The following is a 17,711-nucleotide window of genomic DNA, read 5'->3' on the forward strand; positions in this document are numbered from 1 at the left end:
TCATGGTGGATTAATTGTTTTGTTCAAAATAAAATTCAGGCTAGAATCGTTACATTTACATTTAGAGTGCCAAAACAGGATCACTGGAAAAAACATTTCAGATGCCCACATCATGACTGATTCAACACATATCCAGTGTTAATATTCTTCAAATTGCCACAAGGAAATAAAACAGAAACTTAAAATGTTAATTCAAAAAAGTAATGTGTTTATGTTAAAACGACTAGCTGCTCTTGTTCTCTCTTTTAGGCTACTATAACCAGCTGCCACCTTAATTACGTTATTATATTTTTATATTATTATATTACATTTGTCAACTATCAAACTCTTTTTTAACCCAAAATAACAAATTTCCATTAGTGCTAAAAGGTGAAAAAAAATGATCCAAACTGAAAGAAAAAAAAAAAATACTTCCTCTGTTTGAAAGTTTAGGACTCTGACCCAGAAAAACTTTTTCTGAGTACATCTGTATTTGAAAGCCCCCTAGCAGATTTTGATAAGAATTAAAAATAAATATTTTGAGCCTGTGTATGTTGTTTGAATGCATGAGTGAATTTCAATGCAATGATGGACGTATAAGAAAAGCCGACTTTATCCTTGTATGTACAGGAGAGGAGGAAGATCCATTCAGAATAAAGACCTTGAGTTTGGGTAAAAGACTGCATTTATTTTGCAAATAAATGTATTTATGTTTTGAAAGCTGAAGAAACCAAGAGGCATGACCCTCCCCTAACCACTTTTACCTTTACCTCCATGCCTTTCCTACTGTCAATTTAGCAATAGGGCTGCACCTTAGCTACAGCCCCCGAACTGCTTTTTTCTAATTGAATTTCTATTCTTGATGGTTTATATTCACCTCAGTTAGGTCTTTTTTGCCAATTTTTTACTTTGAAGTAGAAGTATAGGTAGGCAGGTAGGTTTTGTCAACCGGAGTCCTAACCAAGTTATTTTATCTTTGCCTTTCGGCAGGAAGTCATCCTGCAAACTGGATGTTTTCGGACCTTCTCTCCCTGGAAGGATCATCTGAGCTTCAAACTGAGCTGGTGATTCAGACTGGAAGTTTGGATCTACTTTCCTCCCACGGATTGTTTGAGCTTCACACTGAACAAGGGATTAATCTCCACACCAACCTGTTCAAGTACCGCAGGAAATCCAAGTGGCAGTAAGTTTCTCCGTTCACCTAAAAACAACCGTATTCTGGATATACCCTGTCCGCCCTCCACCGAATCAGACAAACACTGGAACTACCGCACACAGACTGGAGTGAAAGAGTCAACCACTTTTCTGGAAACGTGAGTCAGCAACCTAATTCTTTTCTTCAAGTTCAAGAATCAAATTTCCCACTGAGCCTGAACTAACCGCAGTGTCTTCCACTGACTTTCCAGTTCCGGTTGAGCAGTGTTCAGAGCAACACTAGATCCTGCATTATCTCCACAATAAACCTGTTAAACCTTTTCCCTGGTCTCTGAATTAGTTTCTCTGCATGAGGGTCCGAGCTCTTGATAAAATCATGACAGTGTCCAGTGTAGTTCTGGATCGGGGCCCCGCCTGATACTTGTATCGGTGCAACACTAATTATGATTGCCACATATGTTTCTGTAGTCCATCTATATCTTCATATAATACAGGGAGTTAATACACCACTCAAATTTGTACACATTTTTTCCCGCTTTGCTCCTTAGTTCATATACCGTTTGTTATTTTGAGATGTTGATTCTGCTCCTTCTTTTTAAGGAATGTTTCAGCCTAATCCACAACAGCTTTTTTTAATTATTATTCATATGTATTTGTTTAAATTTGTAACCCTCACACCCCTTTCTGATATTAGAAACTTATTTGATATCAACCCCTTTTTTGAGCTGTTTTTCTGTCTCATATGTTTGCAATAATAAGTTGAAACGTTGATCCTTATGTTGTTTCCACTATGCGGTTTCTCATCAACTTGCAGGTGCAAATCAGTGAAATAATGCATGTTTGGTTCTAGCTTGAGCTAAATGCTCAGCACCGCGGTGCTAATGTCTCCATCACTGTGATGCTCCGATTAAAGCAGAATCAGTTCCAGCCTAAACAATAAATGAATTACATACAAACCATTTCATTTGAATATTTTTTTTTTATTTGTCGCGCAACATAAAACAATATTGTGGGGTTTCCAACCACATACACTATGTATTCACATAATACACCATACAGCTACAAAGAGAGGGAGAAAGAGACTCAACAAAAAACACCTCTTTTTTTTTTTTTTTACATACTGCATCATTGAGACAAAAATAAAAGAACCAAAAACAATCCTACAAATCAAAAAGGAATGTAGCTGCCACTTATGTAGGTGCATTTTTACTTTTCATCTGGGCCAGGGTTCAAGTCTCTGTTTCTTATTTGGAGAATTGGGTGTTTCTATTTCCTAGCAATAGGGCAAAGAAAATGAGATGCATGTTTTTCGTCTGTGAGTGATTCAGAACATCAAACTATAGTATAAGGTTAGAAGTAATAGATGGGTATGAGGAAAAGGAAGTGCATGACAAGGGAGTTAAAGAGGCAGGCAGTACACAATTCCGGGATTGTTCAAAAACCTTAGCATTCGTCTAACATGTACATTTACAACATCCTCAAAAAAATTACTCTAATAGACTTTGGTACTCGCTGTACCAAATATAAACCCCAAATAACAGTCCTCATATATTCTGATTCTACTTCTCATCCTAAATTCACTGGCTTGAAGTATACTTGTGGAATGAATAACATGATCGGCGTCAGAAAGAGATGTAGCGTTGTAACAAAAGACTTTTATATAAAGCCAGCACCGAAGGGAATCTTTCCTGAACTATGAAACTGCTTGGATTCAAAATACAGTTTTATTGACATTCAAGGACCTCAGAAAAAAAAAATATTTGTGGTATTCAAATTTTTTTTTTTTTTTACACAGTGAATTTTAAGGTGTTAACATCATAGCACCACCTCTCTGACCTGTGTTCTTCCCCAATCACAAAATATCCCACCTTGTGAGAACCCCCAACAGAACATGTGGGACATTAAGAGATTTACAAAGTAAGATTAGAAATGTGGGACACAACATCCTCAGCACCATTAGGATAGTATAATGTGGTTTATGTCATATGCTCAAAAAGGTAAAACAGCACCGGTGGAACTCCTAATTCCGCTGTATGCATCCTAGAATATAAGAAACACCAGAGGAGTTAATTAGAGACATATCTACGAAAGCAGGGCAGCAGCAGCTGGCCTGATGGTCTGACTCAAATGGGAGTGATTAGCAGGCTTTAGCTTATCTCATTAAAAGACTGTTTTCTGATCCAAGCCATTGCTGTCATTAAGTTCGATCTCCTCATGCTCAATATCCAGATAAAGTTGATCAATTAAACTTTATATGTGGGCACAAAACTGTAATCCAGGGGTTCCAGTTTAAATTGTATTCTATTAAGGAAGTAAGTTCCACAATGGGTACTGTCAGATACCACACATCACTTACCTGGGCTTATGAATTACCTTCTGTATAGCAATGACACTCTGTCATTACCGGCTGTTATGGGGTACAGTACTTATGAAAACAACAGCAGTGTAACTGAGGGAAAGTTTACACACAACACATCAAGAGCAAGTGTTGTAAAGGGTTTGCTGAGAGTTTAGCATACCCCCTATGTCATTATGATTTAGTTACTATCCTCACCAGTTAAATAATCTTACCTAAATAGTTTAATATTTACATTTTGTATCTCTCTCTAGAGAAAATGAAAACAGCAACAAAAAGAAGAAAAACCTAGGCTTCAAGTTGTCAATAATCGGTTCTTTCTTTTGTCTTTAAAATCAAGATTAAAAGTGCTTTTATAAATCTTTTCTTATCTATTTACAATTTGTATTAGCTATATAAAAAATTAAAAAGGAAATAACATCAAAGACAATCATCATCATCACAATGTAGTAATAAATAAGAGTAAAAAAAGCTAGTTTAAAATGAGTGTAGAAATCTAGAGCACACAAAGGGACATGCAGGACTTTCTGCCCTCAGTAGCAAGTTGTGATCGTGACCAGTGTCTCTACAGCATGAGGTAGAGAGCTGGAGGCCTTTCAGGGGAAGGATCAGGATCCTTCACCTGGGTCTTGACCAAAACAACAACTTCTATAGAGTTGTAGGTCACTCGTTATCATTTTCAATAAGTAAACTACGGGATCGTGTAGGAAGAAAAAGATAAGTGATTCAAAGCACTCTGACAATGCTATCAAGTAGCCTCTCTCTTTGGTTTTGGGTATAAAGCCGTTCTTCCAGAAAAACACTATCATACACCTCCAGTACACAAAGTGAGAGATTATTTGATCTGCATTCGGCTCCTACTCCCTGAAGCTACAGTAATGCATTACAGTTTGCCTCTCAGTTCTGTTCTCTCAGTGGATAGCACTGCTGATGTGTTACTAAGGTGTGTCAGGTCTACCTGTGCTTTCTTTGCCCTGGACAATGTAGCTCTGTTTCTTTCTGCTAGGGTAAACACTAAAAACACCTCAACAGAAACCAACTCTTGAGCCCAGTGGCAAAGCTGCAACCCCAAAAAACTATTTGATGGCTGGCTTTGTGGAAACAAGGTGCCTATTGAAGGACTTGCCTGGTTCTGCCCAGTGATGACAGCACCATACAGAGGAAGGACTGGGCTCTCTGCAGTAAATCAAGTTTAAAAGGACAGCACCAAAATGTGAGTAAGAGCACCAAGCCCACTGCAGTCCAATCAGTAAATCCTTCTCTTGGAGATTAGGAATAGCTTTCCATATGCATAGCCATACTTAAGCCACACCTGTTCCTAGAAGGGACAACAAAATCAGCTTGAGCTGTCTCCCAAAGGCCAGCAAACAGGGGAGGAGGACCCCATCTACTGGCCTTGGATGGTTAATGCAGCAAAGCAAGGCTTCACTTGTTTCTGAAAGAACCTCAAGTGCTTATTGAATTTGCAGTCCCTGTTGCCCTCTAGAGTTCACTCTGGAAACTTTTTTATCCCTAATAAACGTAGGAAGATAAGGAGCACAACTCACATCAAACCTATGTGGAAATTGCTGATCTGACTCGAAAAGCATTTGCAAATTTTCTTATTTTCACTTCTGTGAAGAAAAAGGAGACCTCTATATTAACACCTGTCAAAAATAACAAATCCCCCTTGCCAAAACTAGTCGAGGCAGATTTGAGCACCAAAATACAGCATCAAGTGCCATGAAGAGAAGCTGATGGAAAACTGGTCAGATCCAGAGTCGAGCACCAGTTGAAAATTCTTGGAGTGCAGATAAATAGGAGGAGCACATCAACCTAGCCACAACCAGACAAAAAGTGAGTCTGCCTTTTCTGTGCTCACAGGTAAAGGAAACCTATTTTTTCAGGAGGTTTTTCAAAGAAGTATATAATAATTTATAAAAACAATTCCAGCCAAATTTCAGAGGAAGAGACTGGACTTAACTATTCCAGGGTTAAAACTAAATAACTTTGGGCTTTAAATCACTCTTAGGAGTTTTTGTTATGATATAAATTTCTGGAAGATATCTTGGTCAGATCCATATTTATGCATGTGGCCAATTTTGTTTTCTATAATATCACTTTTCTGTCTGATTGGGCAGATTAGTGCTTCTCCTATAGATAGAGTTTTAAATTGACAAAGAAAAAGGAAATCTAACAGGAAAAATGGGTACTGTTTTTCAAACATGGAAAAAGCAAATTGGGGTACTGATTAAAAATATTTAAAAAAATAATAATAAAAAAAAAACAAGTATCCCATTAATATTAACATTAATGAAAACAGCAATAAAAAACAAGTGTTCATTATAATAATACCTGTAATAACAACATTGACAGTAACAATAGCAATCATAATAATAGCAATAATTAGAATCATTAAAATTTTATGAACAAGAAAAAAAGCAATGGAGTTCCTCTCCAGAAATGAGAGAGGAAGAGCACCACAGGCAGTGTGTCTGCAGCCCAAACCACTGCCTGACATGAGGTAAAAACAATAAAAACGTCCTCTCCTTATAGATGTTGAAGAGGGCTGGATGGAGAGATGCCAGACTGTAAAACAGCAAACAGACATTTCCGTTTTGCTTGTTGCCTTCCCTACTTGTCCAATGCACCACTTTAGGGCTTTCAGTCTTTCTGTGTCTGTCTTGCCCTTAGACAAAGTGGCTGTAGGGCCCAGTGACACGAGTGAAGGCATAGGGAGACACAGTTACCATAGAGGTGGTGTAGAACGTGTGAGATAACCGTGTCACTGGGCCATCCTTCTTGTCTTTAGACTGCCCAGGTCCTGGACTAGCACCTGCCAACAGAGACCCCCATTTGCGTTTCTTCCCGTGTGCCTTGATGTCTTCCTGGGAGAGGCCAAGGAGAGCTGCTTCCTGCTGCCTCTGTAGTTCTCGCTCTGCCAACAGCTTCATTTTGGCCTCCCACACGGCCAGGCCGTGCATTGGCTGATTAAGGTTCTTGTGCTGGTAGAACACCAGGGAAATGCGACTGGGATGGGTACGATCAGGTTTCTTAAGTGGAGTGGTAGCATGTAGTTCCCGACGGGCACATTCTATGAGGACGGAACCATGGGCTGGTGCTACTGCAACACCACCGATTGTGGGATCCAAGAAGTTGTGTTCACTGTCAGACCACACCTCATCATCTTCCTCACGATGTTTTGAACTTTCAATGTCACTCTCAGCTCGACAGGGGTCGTAATGGGCCTGATCAGACTGTTGCAGCACGTCAGGGAACAGGCGACCCTCTGGTGCAGGGGATGGGGTGCTGCCGGCAAATGATCCTCCACAAGATTTCCAGGCCTTTTCTTGGATCCCCAGGGGAGTGGAACACCGATTCTCCCCAGTCTTTGACCACATCTTATCAGGATAGGCTCCTGCCACACTGCTGTGTTTCAAACCGGGGCTATAAGCTCCAGGTCCGATACCCCAAGGATTTGGCTGAGGGCTAGGAGCAGGACTAGCCCAGTGCCTATTGGTAGGTTGTCCTGGGGTCATTGGGCCTGGGGTGGCTGGACCTGGGGTGCCTGGTCGTAGAGTGTTTAAGCCTGGGGTACTTGGACCTGGGGTTCCAGTGCGAGGGGTGGATGGGCCCGGAGTGCCTGGTCGTAGAGTGCTTAAACCTTGGGTACTTGGACCTGGGGTTCCAGTGCGAGAATTGGGTGGACCTGGAATGCCAGTGACTATGGTGCCTGGACCTGGGGTACCAGGCTTTGGAGTCATTGAACCTGAGTGTGAGGTAAGAGGTTGTGGTGTACCCGGATAAGGAGCACTGTGGCAAATGGAGCCTCGGTATAGGTTATCCTGGAACCCAGTGCCAAGGTGAGGAGATGAAGGTGGAGATGCAGGTACCTGGAGTGTTGGATTGGTAGAGGCTATGTGGGGGGTTGAGCCAGGGAGGGATACCCACTGTGGAGGATAAGGGGACGACTGACGCTGATGGGCATGCTGGTGAAATTGCTGCTTGTCTACATTTATTGAGGAGACATCAGGACTTTGTCCACGGTTTATATGGCCATCCCAGTTATTTGGAACAATGCTTCCATTAATCTTATAACCAGGCCACTGCGCAGGCTGAGGGGTGCTTCTTGATGTATTGGCACACGACTGGTTTGGTAATGCACCTTCATAGACTGGCACATCCATGGGCTCTTGTTTGATGAGTGGTGTGCTTCTGTTGGAGGTCTCAGAGGAGACAGAAGAAGGACGGGACAGGTTATAGTTTGCAGGCTGGCTATAAGAGCTATTATTTTGTTGGTTGTTTTGCTCTGGGTGGCTGATTGAAGACTGATGCAATTGGCCCTGAGGGCTCTGAAGGTCAGACTTTCTATCTGCATCAAAATGTTTACTTCGACTATACGTCTTCATCCCAGGCCCAAAAAGGGTATTTCGGCGCTGGTTGTAGTAGCCATAGGGTCTTGCTGGCAAATCGGGGTGGTAGCCATTTACTGTGTCTGCGGTAGAGGGCTGGCCTGCTGGGGAATGGGCTCCCCTTGCATAGTAGGCAGGATTCTGATAGATGTTATTGAATGGGTCTGACGCCTGCACAGGGAATCCGTCTATTGATCCATTAAGGGGCTCCATCTTGATGTTTGGCTTCATCTCCTGTTTTATCATTTCTGAAAGACAGATTACAAATCAGTGCAACTTTTTCACTCCAGGCCCTGTATTGAGTAGTTTAAGCGCATTTCACTCTACATTTTTGAATTATGGAAATACTTAAATAAGGTCAGGTCAGAGCAAAGGTTTACAGTAGGTTAAAAAAAGAAAAATAATTAAATTATCATTACATCTTTAGTTTAACCTAAGTGACAATCAAAAACCCCAAAAGAATGACTAACCTTTATTGCCCAATACGTGAGGAGAGTTGGTGATGCACCGTTCAGTCTTGATCACTGTTTTCTCAGGTGTTTCCCCTGCCTGCTGTGCGAGCTTATTTTTCTTCTTCTCTGAGGCAGCCTTCTTGGCATCCAGCCTACGCTGTCGGCAAGATTTAGCAGGCTCGGGTAACTTGCGTACCTCACGACGGAAAGCTTGGAGTACTTGTATGGCTCCAGTCTCCATCTTGCGGCGCTGTGCCTCTGCGCTGCCAAACTCGTCTGTAAGTGATACTGTGTACAGTGGCAACACATGGAGCTGCTCATCTTCAGGGATCCCCCCTACATTTCGGTTGTCCTCCTTAGTCAAAGTACACACCTAACAAAAGATAAAAAGTAACATATCAGATATGCAAAAGCACTTAACCTGATGCTTTGCAAAAGAACTGACATCTCTTGAAAAGTTTCACATTTTGTCACATTGCCACAATCATCAATGTATTTTGGCATCAGTCTTTGATAAACCTTAATCAGAAAGTGGGAGATCAATTTTATCATGTTTGCATAAATTTCCCACAGTGGACCTTGAAAAGTAGTGATCATCCATGATCACTAGAAGAGCAGATATATCCCAGATTGCTTTGCAAGAGCTCTCCTTGCAAAGCATTATAGGATTTGTTGTCACAGCGGCCCAATGTCGACTTGTGAAAGCAAAGAAAAATAACAAAGATAGTGCATGCACCATGCGGGGAGCAAAACAGTAGACATCATCGGTCTGCAAGGTCAGTTTACTGAGTCCACTATATAATCCCCGCTCTATATTGTGATTGAGGGATTTAGGGTTTAAGGTGGACGTTCGGACACAACAATTGCCTTCTGACATTGCAGAACAAATATAAGAAGTATATATTTTTTTGTTATTTTAATTCCATGTAAATGCAGCTTTTCTGAGAGGTTCCAAGAGCTTTCATATAGTAAATTAAAAGATAATTTTAAAGACTGGCTGTGACTAACAATTATTTTAGTAATAATGATAGATTTGTATCGTTTTTCAAATACTAATTAAGTAATTAAAGTAAAAAGGTAGTGAAACTAGCAGCCAGTTTAGACTTTTTTCTATTTTTTCATAAGCAAAAACACAGACATTCTGTAGCTGGAGTACTCCACCAGTGCAGTTCGGCAAGCGACATCATGACTATTGGAGAGAGTGGGAAGTTAGTTCTGAAAAAAGGTAAAAAATTATCTGTCGTTTGGAACTGGTTTGGGTTTGCTGCGACAGAAGTGGAGTTGCAGTTAAAGGCAGCAGCAGCACAAACCAGTCTCTCCAGGACGAACAAACCAACAAACCTCAGCTTGAAACTGATGTTGAAAGGTGATAATAATTTAATTTAATTCAGTCTATCTATAAAGCTCCAATTAACATGGGAACAGCTGCATTCAGAATTATTTCTGTAAATTGCCTTGAGATATCATGTGTTGTGAATTGGCGCTATATAAATAAACTGAATTGAATTGAACACGTCACCTCAAGGCACTTTAAAATTCAACCGATCATACAGTCAAATCGATTCAACATTTCCTATCTAAGGAAAACCAGTTAATTGCTTCAACTCATTGGCTTGAAGGCAATCCCTCACACCAAGCATGCTCGTAGCGACAGTGGAGAGGAAAAACTCCCTTTTAAATGGAAGAAACCTCCAGCAGAATCAAGCTTAATGTGAGCGTCCGTCTGCCGAGGCCGACTGGGGTTCAAGGAGACAGAAGCAGACATAGAGAAAGAAGCAGAGCTACAAAAGGGAACTTTAAACCAGCTCCACAGGCAGAAAGCTCCGAGCCACCTCTGATGTCAGAGGATGAAAAGAGCAAAACAAACATACCAAACATCAACTGGAAATGTTTGTAGAAGCTAGGGTGATTAGCAAGTCTGTTGGCATTAGTTAAAAGGATCGGACTTTTCTTATGGTAAAGAAAATGACTTTATGTGGTGATTTTCTCATCTCATGAAATGTTTTTATTACGAATATGCTGGATTACTTTTTAGCTGTGGACCCTTACGGACAAATGGAATGTAAACAACCTAAGATTGGCTTTACATTCAGGATCACTTCAAACGTAGGAATTGGAAGCTTAATTTTAAAAATTCTGATTTAATATGCTGCTATATCTTTATTAATTGTGCTTTGGTGCTCATGGTGTCCATTAAAGGAACTTGGTTAAATTGTGTAGAATCTAAGCTTTCTAAGGATGTATAACATGTACATATGTGTTAAGAGGTGGCGGGGAAAATTGGAAAAAATGGTAATTTCTAAATAAAAATGAAAAAATCTGAGTTTTTATTGTTAGGCCATAACACCCATATAGCCCTATGTAATAATTTCATTTAGTGCATTTTTTTCTATTACATTTCTTAAATATTTCACAGAAATTTATTTCATTATGTTATATATTTTAATACAGAAAAAAACAACACAAATCCACAGAACGGAAAAAAAACAATCTCTAAATGTACAGTATAACGACAGCGCGTATAGCTGATACATGTATTCTGATCTGTTGAGGAGCCTCTTATATAGAGTTAGTTTAATTTGGCAGTAAGTTTGGTGAGATTTTAAGTGATCCCACAGTTTTCAAATATTTATTTATTTAGTTTTTTGACGCTTCTTTTTCACCCTTACTTCCTCCCTCCAAAGCTGATAACTACACTTGGATTATGAGCAGCATAAGCCACTGTTAATGTACAACACACAGAGACACCCAGCATAAACACAGGGTCTGAATATGTAAATACAATTCAATAAAACATCGAGGCAGATCATTTCGCTTAAGGGACATTAGTAACCGGCTAACTTGAAATATATTAGCAAGCAGAAAGCAAAAACATTACAACTGCCCATCATCCTAATCGGTTGTCCTGTAAAAGTATATTTCCGGGAAAAAAATGGCCTACTCAAAGTAACTTCATCTAATTAGGACACCCTGACAACACTTAATAATTAATGCTCAGTCTGCCTGAACTTCAGCAGTTCTGCTAACAAGAAAGGACAAATATTTCCTTCGTTTATAAAAATACTGTATCCCAAACTGATTTTTCCCCCACTTCATAATTATGAGGTACTTGGTGTTGGTTGGTTACATTTAAACCAGGGGTTGGCAACCCGCGGCCCCGGAGCCGCATGCGGCTCTTTAGCGTTCCCCTTGTGGCTCCCTGGAGCTTTTTCAAAAATTAATGAAAATAGCTTTTTGGGTTTTTTTTTGTTTGTTTTAATATGGTGTGCAGGAGGTCAAACAAAAATTTATAATAATTATGTTTTCCAATGCTGTAAACATTTGTATAATAAATAAATTTAAACAATAATTTGCGTCATAGCCATAGAGATCAGTGGTCATAAGTTGCAACCAGCGCTGCGCGGTGTCAGGCAAACAAAGCTGCTGGAGTTTCTCAGACCATGGATCCCAAAGAGGAAAAAAGGAAGATAGCTGTTGAGAAAAGAGAATTCAAAGGATGGACCGAATCATTTTCTTTCATTGTCAATGTGGAAGGATTGCCTGCATTTTTGCCTGGTAATGAGAGGTTGGCAAAAAATAAAAATAAAAATTTGGAAAGGCATTTCCAGGGAAGGCAAGCTAAATATGCAGCCGATCACAAAGGTGTGAGGGAGAGAAAAGGTGTGATTGCAGAACTTCTGGATAAATTGCTCTGTTGCTCCCAACAGAAAACCACCATAAAAAAATTCCTGTATTGTGTTTCTATCATTTCATCAATGCAACAAAACTTAAACCGTGAATGCTTATTATATATTTAAGCCCACAAAGTCCTTTTCTATAGTTGGATAATACGCTTAGAGCCCGTGTTGCCATAAGAGGCTTATATAATACTTTTACATTTTTGCGGCTCCGGACAGATTTATTTTTTGTTTTTTAGGTCCAATATGGCTCTTTGAGCAGTTTGGGTTGCCGACCCCGGATTTAAACCCAATTAAAAACCCAATCAAAGTTCATGGTCTTAATGTGACGAAATGTGAAAGGACTAGGATCTGTGTTGACACCCTTAAAAAAAACAACAGATTCCAGATGATGATCAGGGAGTTTACCACTGTGCAGCCATTGTGCAGGTTATGCTGGTCCTTATGAGCATGGGCGCAGAAGTCCATACAAGCTGTGATTCCAGAGAACGGACGGCCTTCCTTCAAACCCAGCCTGCACTCTGGAGCTCGGTGCTCTGCTGCACACTGAGGTAAAGGAAAATGTTTAAATTAGCTACAGAAAGGAACCATGTGATCAAACTTACTTGCTTGCATTTAGCACTGATTCAACTAAATTAGTTGTTGCTTTAGTTTAGACTAAAACATATGCTAAAGTGAAATGGGTTAAATAGCGCACAGGCTTGTGAGTTTCAGATTAATTTGTGATTAGCCTGGGCTACAAACCTGGTTGCTGTATGCCTGTGGGGCCAGTCGCTTGTACAAAGGAGCCACCTCCGTCGCTAGATTTTGGAAATTATCCCTGAGTTTCTCCTCCTGACAGGCAGAAACATTAAAAACATTAAAAACTTCATAGAACTCGCAAACTATGAGAATTCTAGGAAATGAACATAAAGGAAAAAAATCCAAACATGTGCAGCAGTTTTGATGTGTTTGATGCGTACCTCTTCAGGATGATCTCCTTGAAGCCTGAACTTGCGTGGTGTTTTGCTTCGGGCGTATTTACAGCCATTAAAGTACATACTCCAGGAGCAGCCGAATGAGAAGGAAGCACCACATTTTTCTGAGTCTTTACCCTGACAGGCACAGGTACGACTGCAAGGGACAGAGACCACAAACTCTCAACTGCCTTAAAAAATGTTAGACATCCTGTGCATTACATTTTTATTTTTGAGTTTTGAAAATATTTGTGGAGAACATCAGGCAAATATATATAAGAAAACAACATAAGAAACAAAACATAAATATTCATTTATCATGAAACTGTGTTGGAGAAAATATTAAACAGCCATAAAAGCATACAGCAATTCCTCACACTGAGCCTGCATGCAGCAATGGTGGTTCTTTTAACAGAACCAGACTCAGTGTGAGCAGCTTTCTGTCAAAGCTAACTTGGGGTTTTAAGGACATAGATGCAGAAACACAAAAGGAGCATAGAAGCAATGATTCCATAAATACTTTTGTGTTAGGAAAAGTAACAGTAAAGCAGCCCCATAGGTGGCTCGTTCTAGGAAAATTAAGGCAAGCAAGCTCTGAGACAGTTCAAAAGCCGAAACTGATAAAAGTATTATTCACAGTAAAAGCTGAGCCCATAGCTATGTCTAGGAAAGCAACAGGACCCTACACTAAAAAACTGACATCAGTTTCATTCCTGATTCCTGATATCCTGCTCAGGCAGCTGGTGCAGAATCATTGCCCTCTATGGCTTTTGGTTGATTCTGAATGTAAGCTTACATTTAAAAGAATGTGAGAACAAAAAAACAAAAAACTAAACTATAACCTTAAGAAATTAATAAAATAATGTATTTTACACTACCCTTGAAAAACCGTGCCGAGACCAGTCTGAGCTCAGTAACTGAGATAACTTATCGTGTGTAAATGGAAAGCAAACTGAACTGAACCGAGCTAGACACAACCGGACCGCGCTAACTGCAGACCAGTTCCAGAGGTGGGCTCAGCTCGGTTTTTCCCTGGCTCGGTTCTCTGATAACAAGAGCGCATGAGCAGAACGCGTCATCTCAGTCTGGCTGCACATCCCGATTCACACTCCATTCCAGTAGTTGGCGCTAATGCCCCTCCAGAAACAGAAGAAGAAGAACCACCCCTTCCTCAAGTATAAACAACAATCGAAATCTTCTCCTCGCAACATTTTAAATGATGGTATTTTAAATAATAACACCTAAGTACAGCAATAATAATCAAGCATAACTTTCTGAATGTGGCGGGCGCCGCCATTTTGATTTGCTTGATTCCCTCCTTTTGTCTTCTTCTTCTTGTGTTTTCTGGCGGTTGGCAAACAACTTTTGGTGCATTACCGCCACCAACTGTTTGATTTCCTCCTTCAATACTGGCAGTAATGCCGCAGATCGTCACAAGGAGGCGAGGAGTCGAGAAATTGAGATAGCGTGATGTGTAAACAGTCGTCAGAACGAACCGGTCTCCGCATGGATCGGTTTTTCAAGGGTAGTGTAAGAGGGGTAAAAGTTGCTGACTGTAATTATCATTTTTGTAATTCTACAGATCGCTTAACATCTGTGCAAAAATACAGCATTGTTATATTATATTGAAGAGCCAAACAACATTGTTCTTCTATTCACAGAAAAAAAAAATATCCTTAGTTTCCTTTCTTTGGTGTTTACTTGTAGTCATTTGAAGAACGGTTATTCTGGAATGTGCAATGTTGCTAAAATACAGAACCAATTTATGGTGTTGAGATGAGCATGTCCTTTCAGCTACTCACTCGTCATTGAGCCCGCAGCGTCGGCTGGTGGGGTTGCCATATTTTGTGAGGGTGTCTGTCACCTCATGGTAAAGCTTGTCTGCCAGGGCTCTTGGGATGCCTTCCCAGGCTAAAATGACGATGACGATGACTGCGTTTGCACAGTGGTGGCCAGCACGCTGACGCACCAGACACAGCAATTTCTCTTTCTCACTGCTTCGACGAATCACCTGTTACAAGATCAAATACTGCATGAAGTGATTCCATTTTTAATCCACAAACTCAAAAAACAACATGTTAATTAGATTTCAGAAGCTAGTGTTTTCAGTGTTTGCAGTAGCTTTGATTGTCCAGTAGATGTCCAGCACACATAATGTATTTTATAATGAAGAGGGAGGGGTAGATCATGAGTTCACAGAAGCCTTAAACCAAAACATATTTACACACTGGAAAAATCTAAATCTAGATAAGTCATTTTTTCTTAAAATAAATGCATTTGTTCTTGGATTGAGGAGGTAAAAGAGACATCTTGCCAACGGAACCACACAATTTACATTTAAAATAAGAAAACACAATTCTACTGTCTTATTTCAATTGCATTTTATCTAATTATCTTATTTTCCTTTACCTGCTCAAATTAAGGGTAAATACACTTAATTTAAGATATTTTTTTTACTTATTTCTAGATATTTTTTTCCAGTGCAAACTTAAACCCAAAAAGATTCATACAAATCACAAAAAAAGAGAAAATCTTTTCCATAATGTCCAACGTTAAATCAGCCAGATTTTCTTAAGTCTTTGTTACTTAGGCAAACCAAATGAAGCTCTAATTGTTTTTCTTTCAGTTCTATTCATCTTTTAAACTATATTCACCAGTACTTCTGCAATCCTCTCACAACATATTGCTTGAATATTTATTTATTCCCTCTGAAAGACGAAGTAATTGAATCATTTTGTAGCCAGATTTGCTTAGAGAAACACCTTTTCAGCTCAGCCCGCACGTCTCCCATAGGAACGCGATGAGGACTTTGTGATTGGCAATGCAAGACTTCAGATTTGTTGTTCTACGGCAACTTTGTGATCAATTTGGAGGCTTTCTTAAAATCAAGTAGAGGTTTAACTTCCTAGCCCATGTCTCGAGATGCTGCTTGAATGTTTCTTCATAGCATTCCTTCTTCCTTCCTAAACTAAAACCCCTGCAAACCTCACTTGTGTGTTTTTAGTCAGAAATTCGAATTGTTCTTCCGAATCACAATGGTGATTATAGCACAATAGTTTGTGTTTTCATTAGACCAAATGACATTTCTCCAAAAACAAACGTTTTTGCATTTGCATCACATAATCTAACGAAACTCTCTCGTTAGCTTTAGCCACATCTTCATAAGGTCATTTGCTTTTCTTTCTGTTCATATCTAAAAATTTTCAGCCGAGACACAGAACCTGTTTCCAAGATTTTGTCATTTGTTCAGTTCCAACATCTCCACATTCTCATGCTGTTTATGTTTGCATATGATTCTTAGAACAGAGAGATGTGGGACCTAGAGGCAAATGTAAATTGTACCCAAGTGTGCCATGAACCAGTTTGTGGGAGTCCACAATTTTCTTTCTGATAGCTTACCAAATTTCTTTCCATTTTTTTTTTATTCTGTTTGGTTTGGTGTTTTTAAATAGTAAGACTGTATATTGTATTTCTTACTGTGGGGAACAAGTTTGTTTCTCTGCACCACCCAAATATGCACAAAAATACATTCCTTCCATACAAATCAGTGCTTGATTTGCTGTCACACTTTTCACGATGGCCACACATGTTTTTTGAAACACTGATTGTTGGCTTTAAGTGTCCTGTTATCTACCACCCACTGTTGGGCAAACAGTCCTACTTACCCACTTGGCAATTGGACAACCATGGGAGCTCTTTCCCTCTTTGCCTGTGTAAACCACCTTCTCAATCCGGACGGCTTCCCCCTTCTCTCCATATCTACAAGGAAACAGACAATTTAGCCACAAAACACAATGGAGAAACATTCCTCCTGATAACTGCAAATTGTAAAAGTATGGAAATGTTTGTAAAGTTGTAGGGTAGCACTTCATCAGCTGATCCAATTAGCCAAACAGAATGATGTTTTTTTCCTCCATCCATCCATTTTCTTACACGCTTGTCCCGAGTGGGGTCGCAAGGGGTGCTGGTGCCTATCTTCAGCAGTCAATGGGCGAGAGGCGGGGTACACCCTGGACAAGTCGCCAGTCCATCGCAGGGCAACACAGAGACACACAACCATTCATGCACACACTCACACCTAAGGACAATTTAGATAAGCAAATCAACCTAACAGTCACGTTTTTGGACTGTGGGAGGAATGCTTTTTTCCTATCCATACAAAAACTTTAATGGTCATTGTATGAAACACATTCAGATGTTAGGCTGTAATACTGTTTTGGTATAATATACTCTCTTTTAAGTGCAGAAACCCAGAAAAAGCCTTGGAACATAGAGTGACACAAGGTTTGCACATTATTTGTATTATTTGTACAGTAAAAGTCATCCTTTTGAAGCTATCTGGAAATGAATTAATGCACTAAACTTCCTTGTTTAATAGGAATGAGTTAGTAGATACCATGCCTGATATCCAATTGAATTGCTTTAACACAAGCTGATGTTAGTTTATTGTGTGTTTCTTTGTTTACAGTATATGCAACAACTTATGATTGCATGTTTTTAAATTCAGCATTAAGAACAATTCTGAATTTCCCAGTAACCTTTAACGGCATCAGGGGCTGAATCCTTTTAAATGTAAATGTAATGTAAAATTTACCGTAGTTCCTATGCTCCACTTATCTGGAACAAACTTCCAGAAAACTGTAAAAGTGCCTGAGTTCCTTTAAATCAAGACTAAAAACACATTTTTTTAGGATTGCCTTCGACTGTTCTAGTTAAACAGTTCAACTAAAACATATTTTCTTTAA

The 17,711-nt window shown here is 39.7% G+C and overlaps 1 protein-coding gene across 4 annotated transcripts in view; it reads right to left on the reverse strand.

Moving 5' to 3' along the window:
- Window positions 1-5,760: 5,760 nt before the first annotated feature.
- LOC107101442 (methylcytosine dioxygenase TET3-like) overlaps window positions 5,761-17,711 on the reverse strand; it is a 56,203-nt gene continuing 44,252 nt past the window's right edge. For 2 of the 4 annotated variants that reach the window (XM_015400368.1, XM_015400369.1), the window contains exons 4-10: window positions 16,632-16,725; window positions 14,769-14,977; window positions 12,973-13,123; window positions 12,755-12,844; window positions 12,419-12,556; window positions 8,352-8,706; window positions 5,763-8,129 (exon numbers count right to left, since the gene is read on the reverse strand). In XM_015400368.1, the coding sequence (XP_015255854.1) occupies window positions 6,160-8,129; window positions 8,352-8,706; window positions 12,419-12,556; window positions 12,755-12,844; window positions 12,973-13,123; window positions 14,769-14,977; window positions 16,632-16,725 (3,007 nt within the window). In that variant the 3' untranslated portion in view covers window positions 5,763-6,159. Of the gene's footprint in view, window positions 8,130-8,351; window positions 8,707-12,418; window positions 12,557-12,754; window positions 12,845-12,972; window positions 13,124-14,768; window positions 14,978-16,631; window positions 16,726-17,711 lie in introns of all 4 variants that reach the window. The other 2 variants (XM_015400366.1, XM_015400367.1) reach the window with 2 other exon arrangements.

This window comes from Cyprinodon variegatus, unplaced genomic scaffold (assembly GCF_000732505.1).
Source record: "Cyprinodon variegatus isolate N-32 unplaced genomic scaffold, C_variegatus-1.0 Scaffold1096, whole genome shotgun sequence".
Classification (NCBI taxonomy): domain Eukaryota; kingdom Metazoa; phylum Chordata; class Actinopteri; order Cyprinodontiformes; family Cyprinodontidae; genus Cyprinodon; species Cyprinodon variegatus.